The 10745-nt window shown below is 44.5% G+C and overlaps 1 protein-coding gene across 1 annotated transcript; it reads left to right on the top strand.

The window, feature by feature from the left end:
* Nucleotides 1–2568: 2568 nt before the first annotated feature.
* Nucleotides 2569–10243, top strand: LOC102039908 (E3 ubiquitin-protein ligase BRE1A). The gene is given in 13 exon segments (XM_031065569.1): nt 2569–2735; nt 2852–3016; nt 3103–3272; nt 3377–3543; nt 4789–4907; nt 5737–5883; nt 6065–6142; nt 6465–6584; nt 8233–8412; nt 8608–8743; nt 9409–9530; nt 9835–10083; nt 10085–10243. Coding segments are annotated over 13 exon segments (1941 nt in total). The 5' UTR covers nt 2569–2606.
* The last annotated feature ends 502 nt before the right edge of the window (nt 10244–10745 follow it).

The raw sequence follows: 10745 nt of genomic DNA, 5'->3' as shown, positions 1-10745 counted from the left end.
TGAAGCCATGGAAAAATCCCTGTTAGGCTTGTGGATGGATCACTGTTTGACTGGAGTTCCTGCTGGGGAGTATAAACTCAAATAGCAGTTTTTAAATGTGCCCAGTGCTTTTATTTCTGTTTTTTTGTGTTTTTACATAAATTCAGGTTTTTATGTGTGTAGTGTGATTTCTGTACTGTAGCAGGAACATCAGGTGGTGGCAGATGTAATAAAAGTTTTGGATTTAGTTGTAAAATGGTAGTAAGTAAGAAGAGAAAATCTGAGTTTCAATCAATAGGGCTTGTCATCGGAAATCCACCTTTTTTTTTAAGCAAATACAGAATGAGTGAATAAAACTTACTGTTAGGTAGCAGAGCAGATCAGCTGTTCTGTGACAAAAAGGAAGTCTGACATTCAAAGAAATGTACATTCATGCCTTGAGTCCTTTAATTCTTCTATGTGTGAGCAGCAGAAAGGATTGTCAGGCACTGGAAGAGGCTGCCCAGGGAGGTGGTGAAGTCCCTGTCCCTGGCTGGACGTGGCACTCAGTGCCATGGTGTGGCTGACAGAGTGATGTTAGTTCATAGGTTGGGCTCAGTCTCAGAGGTTTTTCCCATTCTAAATGATTCTGTGAAGGAGAGGGTCTGTGGCTATAAAAAATTAATGGGTTGGAGTCTGGTGTACAGTGTGTGAGGAAGCGGTGAGAGGGGAGCTGGAGCTGAGGAGGCAGTGGAAGGGGTATTTTGTCTGTGGACAAAAAGCGTGAAAGGCAGTGGGCAGTGGTGGCTTCCTAGACTGATAGGGGGCAAATGAGATGTTTTTAGTGACAGCTGTTCCCTTCCAATGGTCTTGGAATTCCAGCTAAAGTCAGTGCTGCTGCTAAGAGAAGGAAAATGGTTCCGTGGCAATTGTCTTTCTTTGTAAATTTGAGATGTAATTTAATGTTTCTGTTAGAAGATACCTCACAGGATCTGTGCTGTAACTCATCAGGATCTGTTTCAGTAACTCATTTAGAAATAATCTTTATACTATTTTGCATGCGATGAAGGGCAATGCCATGCTGAGATGCTTGTGAAATGCTGAGGTTTGGCAAAGCAGTGTACCAGCTTCATCTTCAAAAGGCAATGGCCTTGTTGCTTTCCGTAGAACTGCTCAGTTAAAGCAGATAAGAACTGGAAGGTTCAGTTCCCAACCCCTGGTTTGACCATAAATGCCATTATAGACTTAAATGGAACAGGTCAGATTTTACTGGTGTGGTCTGCACTTCATTCACTTCTGGTTTCATTCAGTCTGACAGAGCCTCAGTGGCTGTGGGAGAAGAATGCAGCTCACATCTAGTGAAGATGTTGGTTCCATTTTTCATGTCCAGCTGCTCCATTTGTGTTGGAAACCTTTTGAGGATACCCTTGTAATTTTGCTCAGTAATATTTTAGGAACTACAGGAAATACTGTTCTGACATGAGAAAAGCCTGTTTTAATGTTGAGGGTGATCAAGCACTAGAGAGGCTGCCCAGAGCCATGGCTGAGTTCTGGAGATGCTCAGGCTGCCTGGACAGGGCCCTTGGCAACCTGCTTTGGCCTAGCCTGCTTCATGCAGGAGCACAGGGCAGGTGATGTCCAGTCCTCCCTCACAGCCCCGGCTGTTCTGTGATTCTCCGTTAGTCCAGACCTTTTCAGACTGCTTTGGGTTAGAAATAGGTTTTCTTCAAACATGTTTGCATCTCTCCTGGTACACAGCAAAACTCTTGGAATGGGTCTTTATAAGCCTCGGCTCTGAGTTGCTTTTCAGTTCCGTAGGATTTGTGACTTCTCTACGTACGTAGGGCTCATTTATTTCCAGGATGTTGCTGCCCTCAGCTTTGTCTGGCTTTGTGTGTAGATTCAATAGGAACAGTTTGGTTGTTGTGCAGTGAACTGGTGCGCATACACACTGTCTCAGTTGTTTGCCGAAGTCTAACCTGGTTCGTTTTTGTTAATGCAGAAAACCAGAGAGTGCACCTGGATGAAGATTTTTTTGCAAGGAGGGTGATAAGGTACAGTGCTTCAATTTTAACATTACAGAGCAGTGGATATTTTCCCCGTCAACTTTCTGCTTGCAGTGCAGATCCTGCTGCTGTCTTTTACTAATATTGGAACAGAATGTGTGAGTCAGCACAGGCTGACACAATCTCCTAGTTAGTGCGCAAGGAGTAAATTTGTTTCTGTTACCGTGCTCCGCGTGGGAGCAAGGTAACAGAAACAAATTGAAACAGAAACAAATTTGCTCCCCAAAGCAACAGCTGGCAGAGGTACAGTAGTGGAGATGTGGTCGCCCTTAAAGTGAGCCTGTGCCAGAAGATCATTGCCTTGTCAAGAGTTATTCCCAGCTGCAAAGTCAGTTGAATGATTTACAGTCCTCTTTACCAGTCTTCCACTTTTAGTCCATTCCTCCCCACAAATATTTTTCAAAATCTTTCTAGTTCCATGATCTTCTCTGTTTTGGGCATTTTGTTACTGTGATGTGTCACCATGTTAAAAACCCCAAATCAAACTGACTGCATGGATGTGTATTTGGCATTTTTTTGATAGTGTTCTTTAATGTTCAGGAAGAACTTGGAGAAGGTGGGAATCTGTACACTTCAGCCACCATGTCTGGAATTGGCAATAAACGGACGGCTGGAGAGCCTGGCCCTTCTGCACCTCCGGAGAAGAAGGCAGGGGTTGAAGATTCGGGCACCACTGTGGAAACCATTAAACTTGGTGGTGTTTCTTCAACAGTATGTCTTCCTTGCAGACCCCCACTCCATCCTTTGTTTTTTTTCATCTGGAGGCAGAAATGTCTCTGGGGTCAGGATGAGCCTTTCTGTGACCTGGCCTGTGTGCCTGTGCCCAGGAGGAGCTGGACATCCGGACGCTGCAGACCAAGAACCGGAAACTGGCAGAGATGCTCGACCAGCGCCAGGCCATCGAAGATGAGCTGCGGGAGCACATTGAGAAGCTGGAGCGTCGGCAGGGCACCCACGAAGGGCCTCGAGCAGCTTTTGTTATTTCATATACAGTTTTCTTGTCTCCCCTGTACCACTGCACTTCTTTTGTTCACATACATTCTTTATCTTGTCTTGCCTTGCCTGTCCCATCATTCAGTTTGATGAAAATATCCGCATCATCCTTAAACGCTTTGACCTGGACCAAGGTCTTGGAGACCTTTTGTCTGAAAGAAAAGCACTGGTGGTGCCAGAACCTGAACCAGATTCTGACAGTAATCAGGAGCGCAAAGATGAGAGGGAACGAGGTGAGGCACCTGCCTGGGGACAGTGGGAAAGGTGGATTTCAGCTGTGGACAATGCTGATGTCCATTTCTAAAGGCTGACAGGCTTTTTTTTGTGATTCTAAAGAGCAGTGATATGCTACCTTCTAGAACACACCTCCTTCCTGGCCACTTAGCCAGCAGTACCAGTGAGGAGATAGAATCTCAGCTGCAGGGGCATATGGAGTCCTCCTGCTGTGCTCTTGCCCAGATTGTCACAATGTATGACAAGCTGCAGGAGAAGGTGGATGTGCTGTCTCACAAGCTGAATAGTGGAGGTATGACAAAGGTGGCAGGTATTCAAGAATGCTCATCTGCCCCCACCTTCGACCTGATCCCACATTGTAGACATTAAGGTCTAGTCCTTCTCACATGAATTTATTTTCTAAAATGAATTTGTTTGGTTTTCCAAACTCTTGTTATCAAAACCTCCTCTACAGGGCCATGTGCCAGCAGTGCATTGTATCTACCTCTGTATTTGAATGCTGAGGGCTGTTCCCAGCATGCCCAGCACAATGGGCTAAGAAACAGCTTGTTTCTGCCAGTACTGTGTTCATGTGCCTGAGAAGTCAGAGAGCACAGTTGAACAGTTGAGCTCCCCAGCCACCTGTCCTCAGCCACCACATAAAAGGTTTCACGCTTACAAGTAAAGAAGTGAAATCAGCATTGTGAACTGATGGTGGACTCCTTCTCCTTTGCGGTTTAGTAGAAAGTGTGGCAATAACAAGCTGCTCAGTTTCCACTGAGTCCTGAGCAAAATTGTACCCATCTCATGGCGTGGTGAGCTTAGTGTAGCTGTCAGTTTTGAACATAGCAGAGTTCTGAAGAGAAAGCCAAATTACCATTTTCTAAAAATTAATGTAGCAGATTTACTTTAGACTCAGATGACTGTTGAAAAAACATCATTAGCTTAAGGTTAGATTTTTAATCTTTTGAAAGAAACATTGGGTGAAATATCAGCTCATGCTTGGTGTGCCTTCTGTGTGCTCTGACCAAGTCTGGTATGGCTGTAGGAGGAACATGTTGCTGTCCTTGGCTGGCAGTCATAAACTGTAGTAGCTTTGACACTGGTGCCATGTGAACTTGTCCTCAGGTGCTCTAGTTTCACCTGTCACCCTGGTGCTGTGGTTGTCACATGGTGTCATGGTGTGTTGGCCTGATGTGTCACCCTGGGCCACCTGTTGCAGCAGGTTTATGCATGAATTTGGGCAGCATTTTTGTGTCCCTGGGTTCGAAGAGCATGGTCTGGGTTGCTGGCACAGACATAGCTGAAGTGGTCTCTGGTGTTAGGGGATGGCCCCCGGGTCAGAAATGGGCAGCCCTGTTAAACTGCAGAGCTTTTTGCTTATGGACAAAGCTCTCTGTGGATGGAGATCAGGCCCTCAGGAAGCACCCATGGCAAAGGTAAATTAAACTGAAGTTAGACCCAGAAATTTCCTTTTCTGTTTTCTTATTTATCTCTTTGCTGTTCAGGAATTAAAACCAGATTTCCATTAATTTCCTTTTCTTTGTGCACCTTTCAGATGTTTCACTGATGGAAGAAGCAGTAGTGGAGCTGAATACCTACCTGTCACACGAGAATGGACGGCTGCAGGAACTGGCTGATGTTCTTCAGGAGAAGCACAGAGTCATGTCTCAGGAGGTATAAACAGGGGAGAGAAAGAAATCTGCTTTGGGGTCCTGCTTAGCATAATTTATGATTCCCATAGATTGGAAGGCAGCTCATTTCCTTGGAGAGGCACAGGAGGAGCATGGTTTGAAAGTTACAAAAAGGGTTGTTGTTGTGGAGAACTGTACATAGATTTTCTGTATAAATCAGATTGATTTGCTTCTTACATCACTAAAAGAAAGGATATAAGTAAGTCAGTGAACTGAATGGATTTAACTTTTAAAGATCAGGGGAGAGCAAAGAAACTGGGGGCACATCATGCTGAGGTGGCTGTGTAGACACCTGGAACAGTCAAGGTGACATCCGTGTCATTCTGAATTCCTTAGTTTCTCTGTGTAATTTGACAGTGTAATGATATCAGTTACAGGATGGTCCCAGTTATTAAAGGATTCACATTAGTAGCAGCATTTGTTTGAGAGATTTCAGTTCATTAAAAAATTGTGTTAATGCTGGTCTTGCACAGCGTTAGACATCTGAGCACTTAGGTGCTCTCTAAAGTAGATGGACATAGGGATTGAAAAGATTAAAATCAAAAAAGGCTTTGAATCAGCTGAGGTGGCTGCCTCTGTATTCTGCCAGATATTACCAGCTTCCTGCTCTTTCTCAATTTTCAGTTTTGTCTTATTTTTGTTGCTGTCATGAGATTTGGCCGGTGTAAAATTCAGGACAGTTCATGGAAAAGTCTGTCACCACAGCAAAAGATGAAAAGCACATGATGAATAAGAGAAAAATGACTCCTGAGCAGCATCAGGAAAAGTTGGCTTTATGCAATGTGCTGGCTGAAGCCCTCCTTTGATTGCAGTTCTCCAAGCTGCAAGAGAGGGTGGAGACAGCAGAATCCCGGGTGTCTGTCCTGGAGACCATGATTGATGACCTTCAGTGGGACATTGACAAGATCCGCAAGAGAGAGCAGAGGCTCAACCGCCACCTGGCCGACGTCCTGGAACGAGTAAGCGCTGGCCAGGAGACCTGGGAAGTGGGGGTGGTGTTGGATGGATGTGTGACATCCTCTCTGGGACTTTGCTGGGAGAGCTGAGAACCTGCACATTCCTTATTCAGTCTTGGACCTGCTGTGTCACTCTTGTCAGTATTTCACTGGGTCTTGAAGAAATCTCTTGCATTTCTTGCAGGTAAATTCCAAAGGCTACAAGGTGTATGGAGCTGGGAGCAGCCTCTATGGGGGAACAATCACCATTAATGCCCGCAAGGTGAGATCAGGAGCTTGGCTGTGGGCAAGGGGAAGAATACATTCAAGGAGAACGAGGCCCACAATTTGAACAGAATTTACATACTTATTTTAGATAATTTCTAGATCCTGTGCCACAAAGCTAGGTGACTCTGGACGAGCCATTTTGTCTGTGTCATGAGTTTTCTACTTAAGAAACACCTGGTAGAATTAGACTCTGTCTCACTTGGTCAAGTTACCTGACTGCTCAGTTTGTAGCTGCTGTTACTGCATGAACAGATAGTTCATTAGCACTCTCGGGAGACACATTAACAGTAGGATTTGCAAGGAGTTTATCCCAACAGTTTGAGGAGATGAATGCAGAGGGGGAAGAGAGTAAAGAGCTTGCTGGGAATCGCCTTAATGAATTGGAGGAACTATGTCAGGATCTCGAGGAAGTAACAAGACAGAATGAAAAGCTCAAGGTGAGACATCCATAGCTGTGTGGGGATGAAGGTGTTCTGTGGGATGGGCTGCCCTCAGCTTTGCAGTGCTGTGTCTGCACAAAACCTCATTGCAGTGTCTGTTTAGAGCCTGCTGTTTAGCTGTGTTACACTTTGCTCCAGGTACAATTGAGCGGGTCTGTGGCTCCACTTGCAGCTCAGTGCGTTGGTGACACTGCATGGCCACCGTTGGAAATTGTAATGGTTTCCTGCCTGTGTCCCATTCTGATCTTTGAGTCCATTTTAACCACGTCTGCTTAAAACTGTTTTCAGATTTTTACCATCTTCCACTTTCCCCACGTCCTGTGCAAGTGGAACCAGAGAACAGAAACAATCAGGGAACTTGTGTGGGGAGAGAGGCTCTTGAAAGAGTCAGTGAACTTCTGTCTTCCCCACTGTGGAGGATGGATAGATAGGAGACATTCAATGTATTTGTGATGTTTTAAAAGTGGTAACACAAGAAGCTGTGGCTCTGTGTTATATAAGTATATGATGGAGAGAATAATCCAAATTTCATCTTAGTGGTCAGTGCCAGTTATAAGAAATGTCTGTCCCCATAACTTAAATCCAGAGATCTGATGCTGGAAACTGTCTTGAGGCATCTCTGAATTCTGTTTATCCACATGAGTCTGTTTAGAGAGAAGTGGTCTTTAGCTTACAACTTTTTTTCCCCGTAATTATTTTTAAGCTGAATGCATGTATATATGTGTCTGTTTCACTGCTGCTAGTCGCAATCATTTGCTAACTTTGTTTTCTAGGAGTTCAGTTCTATGCTTCTGGGATTTTTTTTCATTTCTCTTTCAGTTATTATGTCCTACTGTTAGCGTTCAGAAACACATAATCACGAAAATTATTATATGTAGGTGCTTTTATTGAAGAGCTCTGGGTGACAGGGGTAACAACCCAAAGCTGATTCCGATATGCATTCGGGATGAACATGTTTTTATATTCTATCATTATATAACTTTCATGTTAATTATTAAACTTATATTGTTCTATTGTATACATAGATTTCAGTCAAGCATGGCCCCTCGTGGTTCCCCCTTAAATTTCTAACATAGTTTCTCATTATTCTTCTTATGATTATACAATAATTATATTTAATTACTAAACAATCATCACATCTAACAATTATATCATTTTTCATACTGCTTATGCAGGTGCAATGATCTGGCAAAATACAAACCTAACATTTTCAGAGTCTATCTTTAACATTTTCCAGGGCCCCACTATCACTACTGGTAGAAGGCTGACATAATGCCTACTTGCATGTGTATTTTCTCTGTTCTCTCATACTTTTCTATGAGTCCATTTTTATTGATCTGGGTGTTTACAATTTATTATGTTTTCCAAGCTCCTATGTTTGAGAGAAACAGGACCCAAGAGTCAAAAACTTCCATCTTGTGGTTATGCGAGAGGAGCAGCCTAGCACATGAAGAGAACACAGACACTTTTTAAGATTGGTACTGAATCATACCACTTGGACCTACTTCACAGCAGTGCTATTCAAGTTCAACTTTTGTCTTTGCTTGTGGCAGCTTGATTCGCTGTTCTTCTGTCTCGAGAAACAGAAACCAAAGACAAGGGGATAATTTTTCTTTTTTGTGGCATTTTCTTGTGTCCCAACCAGGTTGAGCTGCGGCGGGCAGTGGAAGAGGCTGTGAAGGAGACCCCAGAATATCGCTGCATGCAGTCCCAGTTTTCTGTTCTGTACAACGAGAGTCTGCAGCTGAAGGCGCACCTTGACGAGGCCCGCACGCTGCTCCACGGCACCCGCGCCACACACCAGCGCCAGGTGGAACTGATCGAGGTAACACCTCTGCTCCCTCAGCCTGGGAGCTCTGTCGTGCCACCAGCCATCACTGCTGGGTCTGTGTGCCTTCGCAAATGCTCAGGAAATAGACATTTCTGGCAGTAATTCAGGCTCTGGTGGTACCTGATATTGATGAGGTAAGAGATACTCCAGGTTCAAAGCACTGAGTTCTGTTTTGTTTCTGTTCCTCAGAGGGATGAGGTCAGCCTTCACAAGAAGCTACGCACTGAGGTGATTCAGCTGGAGGACACCCTGGCACAAGTCCGCAAAGAGTATGAGATGCTGAGGATAGAGTTTGAACAGACACTTGCTGCCAATGAACAAGCAGGTATGGTGGTGTTGTGCTGTGCCTAAAACAAACACCGCCTACCCACCGATGGCCATTAGGGGCTGCAGTCCACTAGGATGCATGGGTTGATTCTTTGTTGCTGCTATTAAATACTTGTTCTGGCGGGTCTCCTCATCTCAACAAGCAAAGCTCTTCACCTGTTTTATTGGGAGGCCAGTTCCATGTTATCTGACTTCTTTCTAGTTGCTGCATAATAGATACATTTTGCTAACAATTCGGTTAATGGCAGGATATATTGCATGATTAAAAATTACCTGGGGGAGGATTCATTTCCAAGTCTGTAAGGACAATCTAGATAGCAAAGCAGTGATTCTTAAATTTATCAGAAGAAATAAATTACTTCTGAAGTAGCATTTAAATCAGATTTCTTTTGTAACATGACATGTTTCCCTTTGGATCATGTCCTAAAAAGAATGCTAAGTGAGAACTTAGGACTGTGAATTTGCAAGGACTTATGGTTGCATATAAAACTGGCATGACTTTCCTTCTGCAAGTGTTTTGTGTTGCTCTGTTATGTGGCAGAATGGCGATAGTCTTATTTTGTTCTTTGTCATTGTCACTTAGCTTGTTCTCCATCTCCGTGAAAGTCCTCAAGAAGGTTGGCAGAAGTGTGGTTTGTTGCAGAGGTGTTTCTGTTTTTGCAGGCCCCATTAATCGGGAGATGCGTCACCTCATCAGCAGCCTCCAGAATCACAACCACCAGCTGAAGGGAGAGGTGCTGAGATACAAGCGCAAACTGAGAGAGGCCCAGGCTGACCTGAGCAAGGTAATAGCAGGAAATGCCAGAAAAGAGGGGAAAGGCTTAGGAGAAGGGGGAATGCTGTCACCCTTGCCAGGAATACCAACCTTTCCACTGTGCAGGATGCAGTGAAATTTTCTGTGGAGCTCTGCAGTCTGCTGCTTCCTTTGACCAAACAAATGCTTTTCCTTTGTAGCTGTGTAGTGCTCTGTTGAAAGGGAGCATGGAAGCATGGATCTGGGAAGATAAGGGAGAAGGGGGTAAGGAAGACTCCTGGTTAAGAACTTTAAACATTGTTTTCTTGGTCATCTCTCTTGCTGTTCCACACCAGATCCGCTCTCGCAGTGGCAGTGCTCTCCTCCAGTCCCAGTCCAGCACTGAAGACACAAAGGAGGAACCTGCAGAGATCAAGCAGGAGCCTGATGATCCTTCTGCCCAAGTGACGGTTCCCAGGGCTGCTTCTGAAGATGTTAATGAGATGAAGGCCAGGCAAGATGAAGAGGAACGGGAGCGGGAGAGACAGGAAAGGGAGAGGGAACAAGAGAAGGAAAGGGAGAAGAAGAAATAGAGAGAACGAGAAAAAAGAGAAAGAGAAGGAAAAGGAGTGAGAGCGGGAAAAGCAGAAGCAGAAGGAATCTGAGAAGGAGAGAGAGTCCAAAGAGAAGGAGAAAGGGAAGCATGAAGATGGAAGAAAGAAGGAGGCTGAAGTGATCAAGCAGCTGAAGACTGAGCTCAAGTAAGAGTTGCTGTTTCTCCCTTTCCTGTGGGAGCAGTGCCCAAGCCTGGGGTGTTCATATGCTCTTGCTTTTACGGGATCAGCGTCACTGGAGTTTGGAACCAAGAGAGTTTCTTGACACCCTCTGTATCTGATTGTGATGTGGTCAGTGCAGTAGCCTGAAGCATGAATTACCAAAGCAGTTACTTCGTAGTGTGGGTCAAGTAATGTTGATTTGTTGCTGTCATAACAATAGCATAGAAGTTCACAGCAGCAGGTTGTTAATAGAGGATACAGCAGTGTTCCCACTCCTATATGGTTCCCAAAGCAGAGGTGGAGAGTTTGTAGGTATTATTAGGATATGTGTTTCATCTCCAGCCCACTTCTTGCATTTCAGCCCATGTGCCTGAAAATGTTTTATTTCCAGCCTATACTCAGCTGCTGTTTTATGTTACTAGGATAAAATGAGCCACTAACAACTCCATATCCATATGGGAGACGAGAGAATATTGCCAGGCTGTGGTGCT

This window comes from Geospiza fortis, unplaced genomic scaffold, assembly GCF_000277835.1.
Source record: "Geospiza fortis unplaced genomic scaffold, GeoFor_1.0 scaffold2451, whole genome shotgun sequence".
NCBI classification, from domain to species: Eukaryota; Metazoa; Chordata; class Aves; order Passeriformes; family Thraupidae; genus Geospiza; species Geospiza fortis.
Note: the sequence above shows the minus strand (reverse complement) of the source record. Positions and strands in the feature narration are given on the sequence as shown.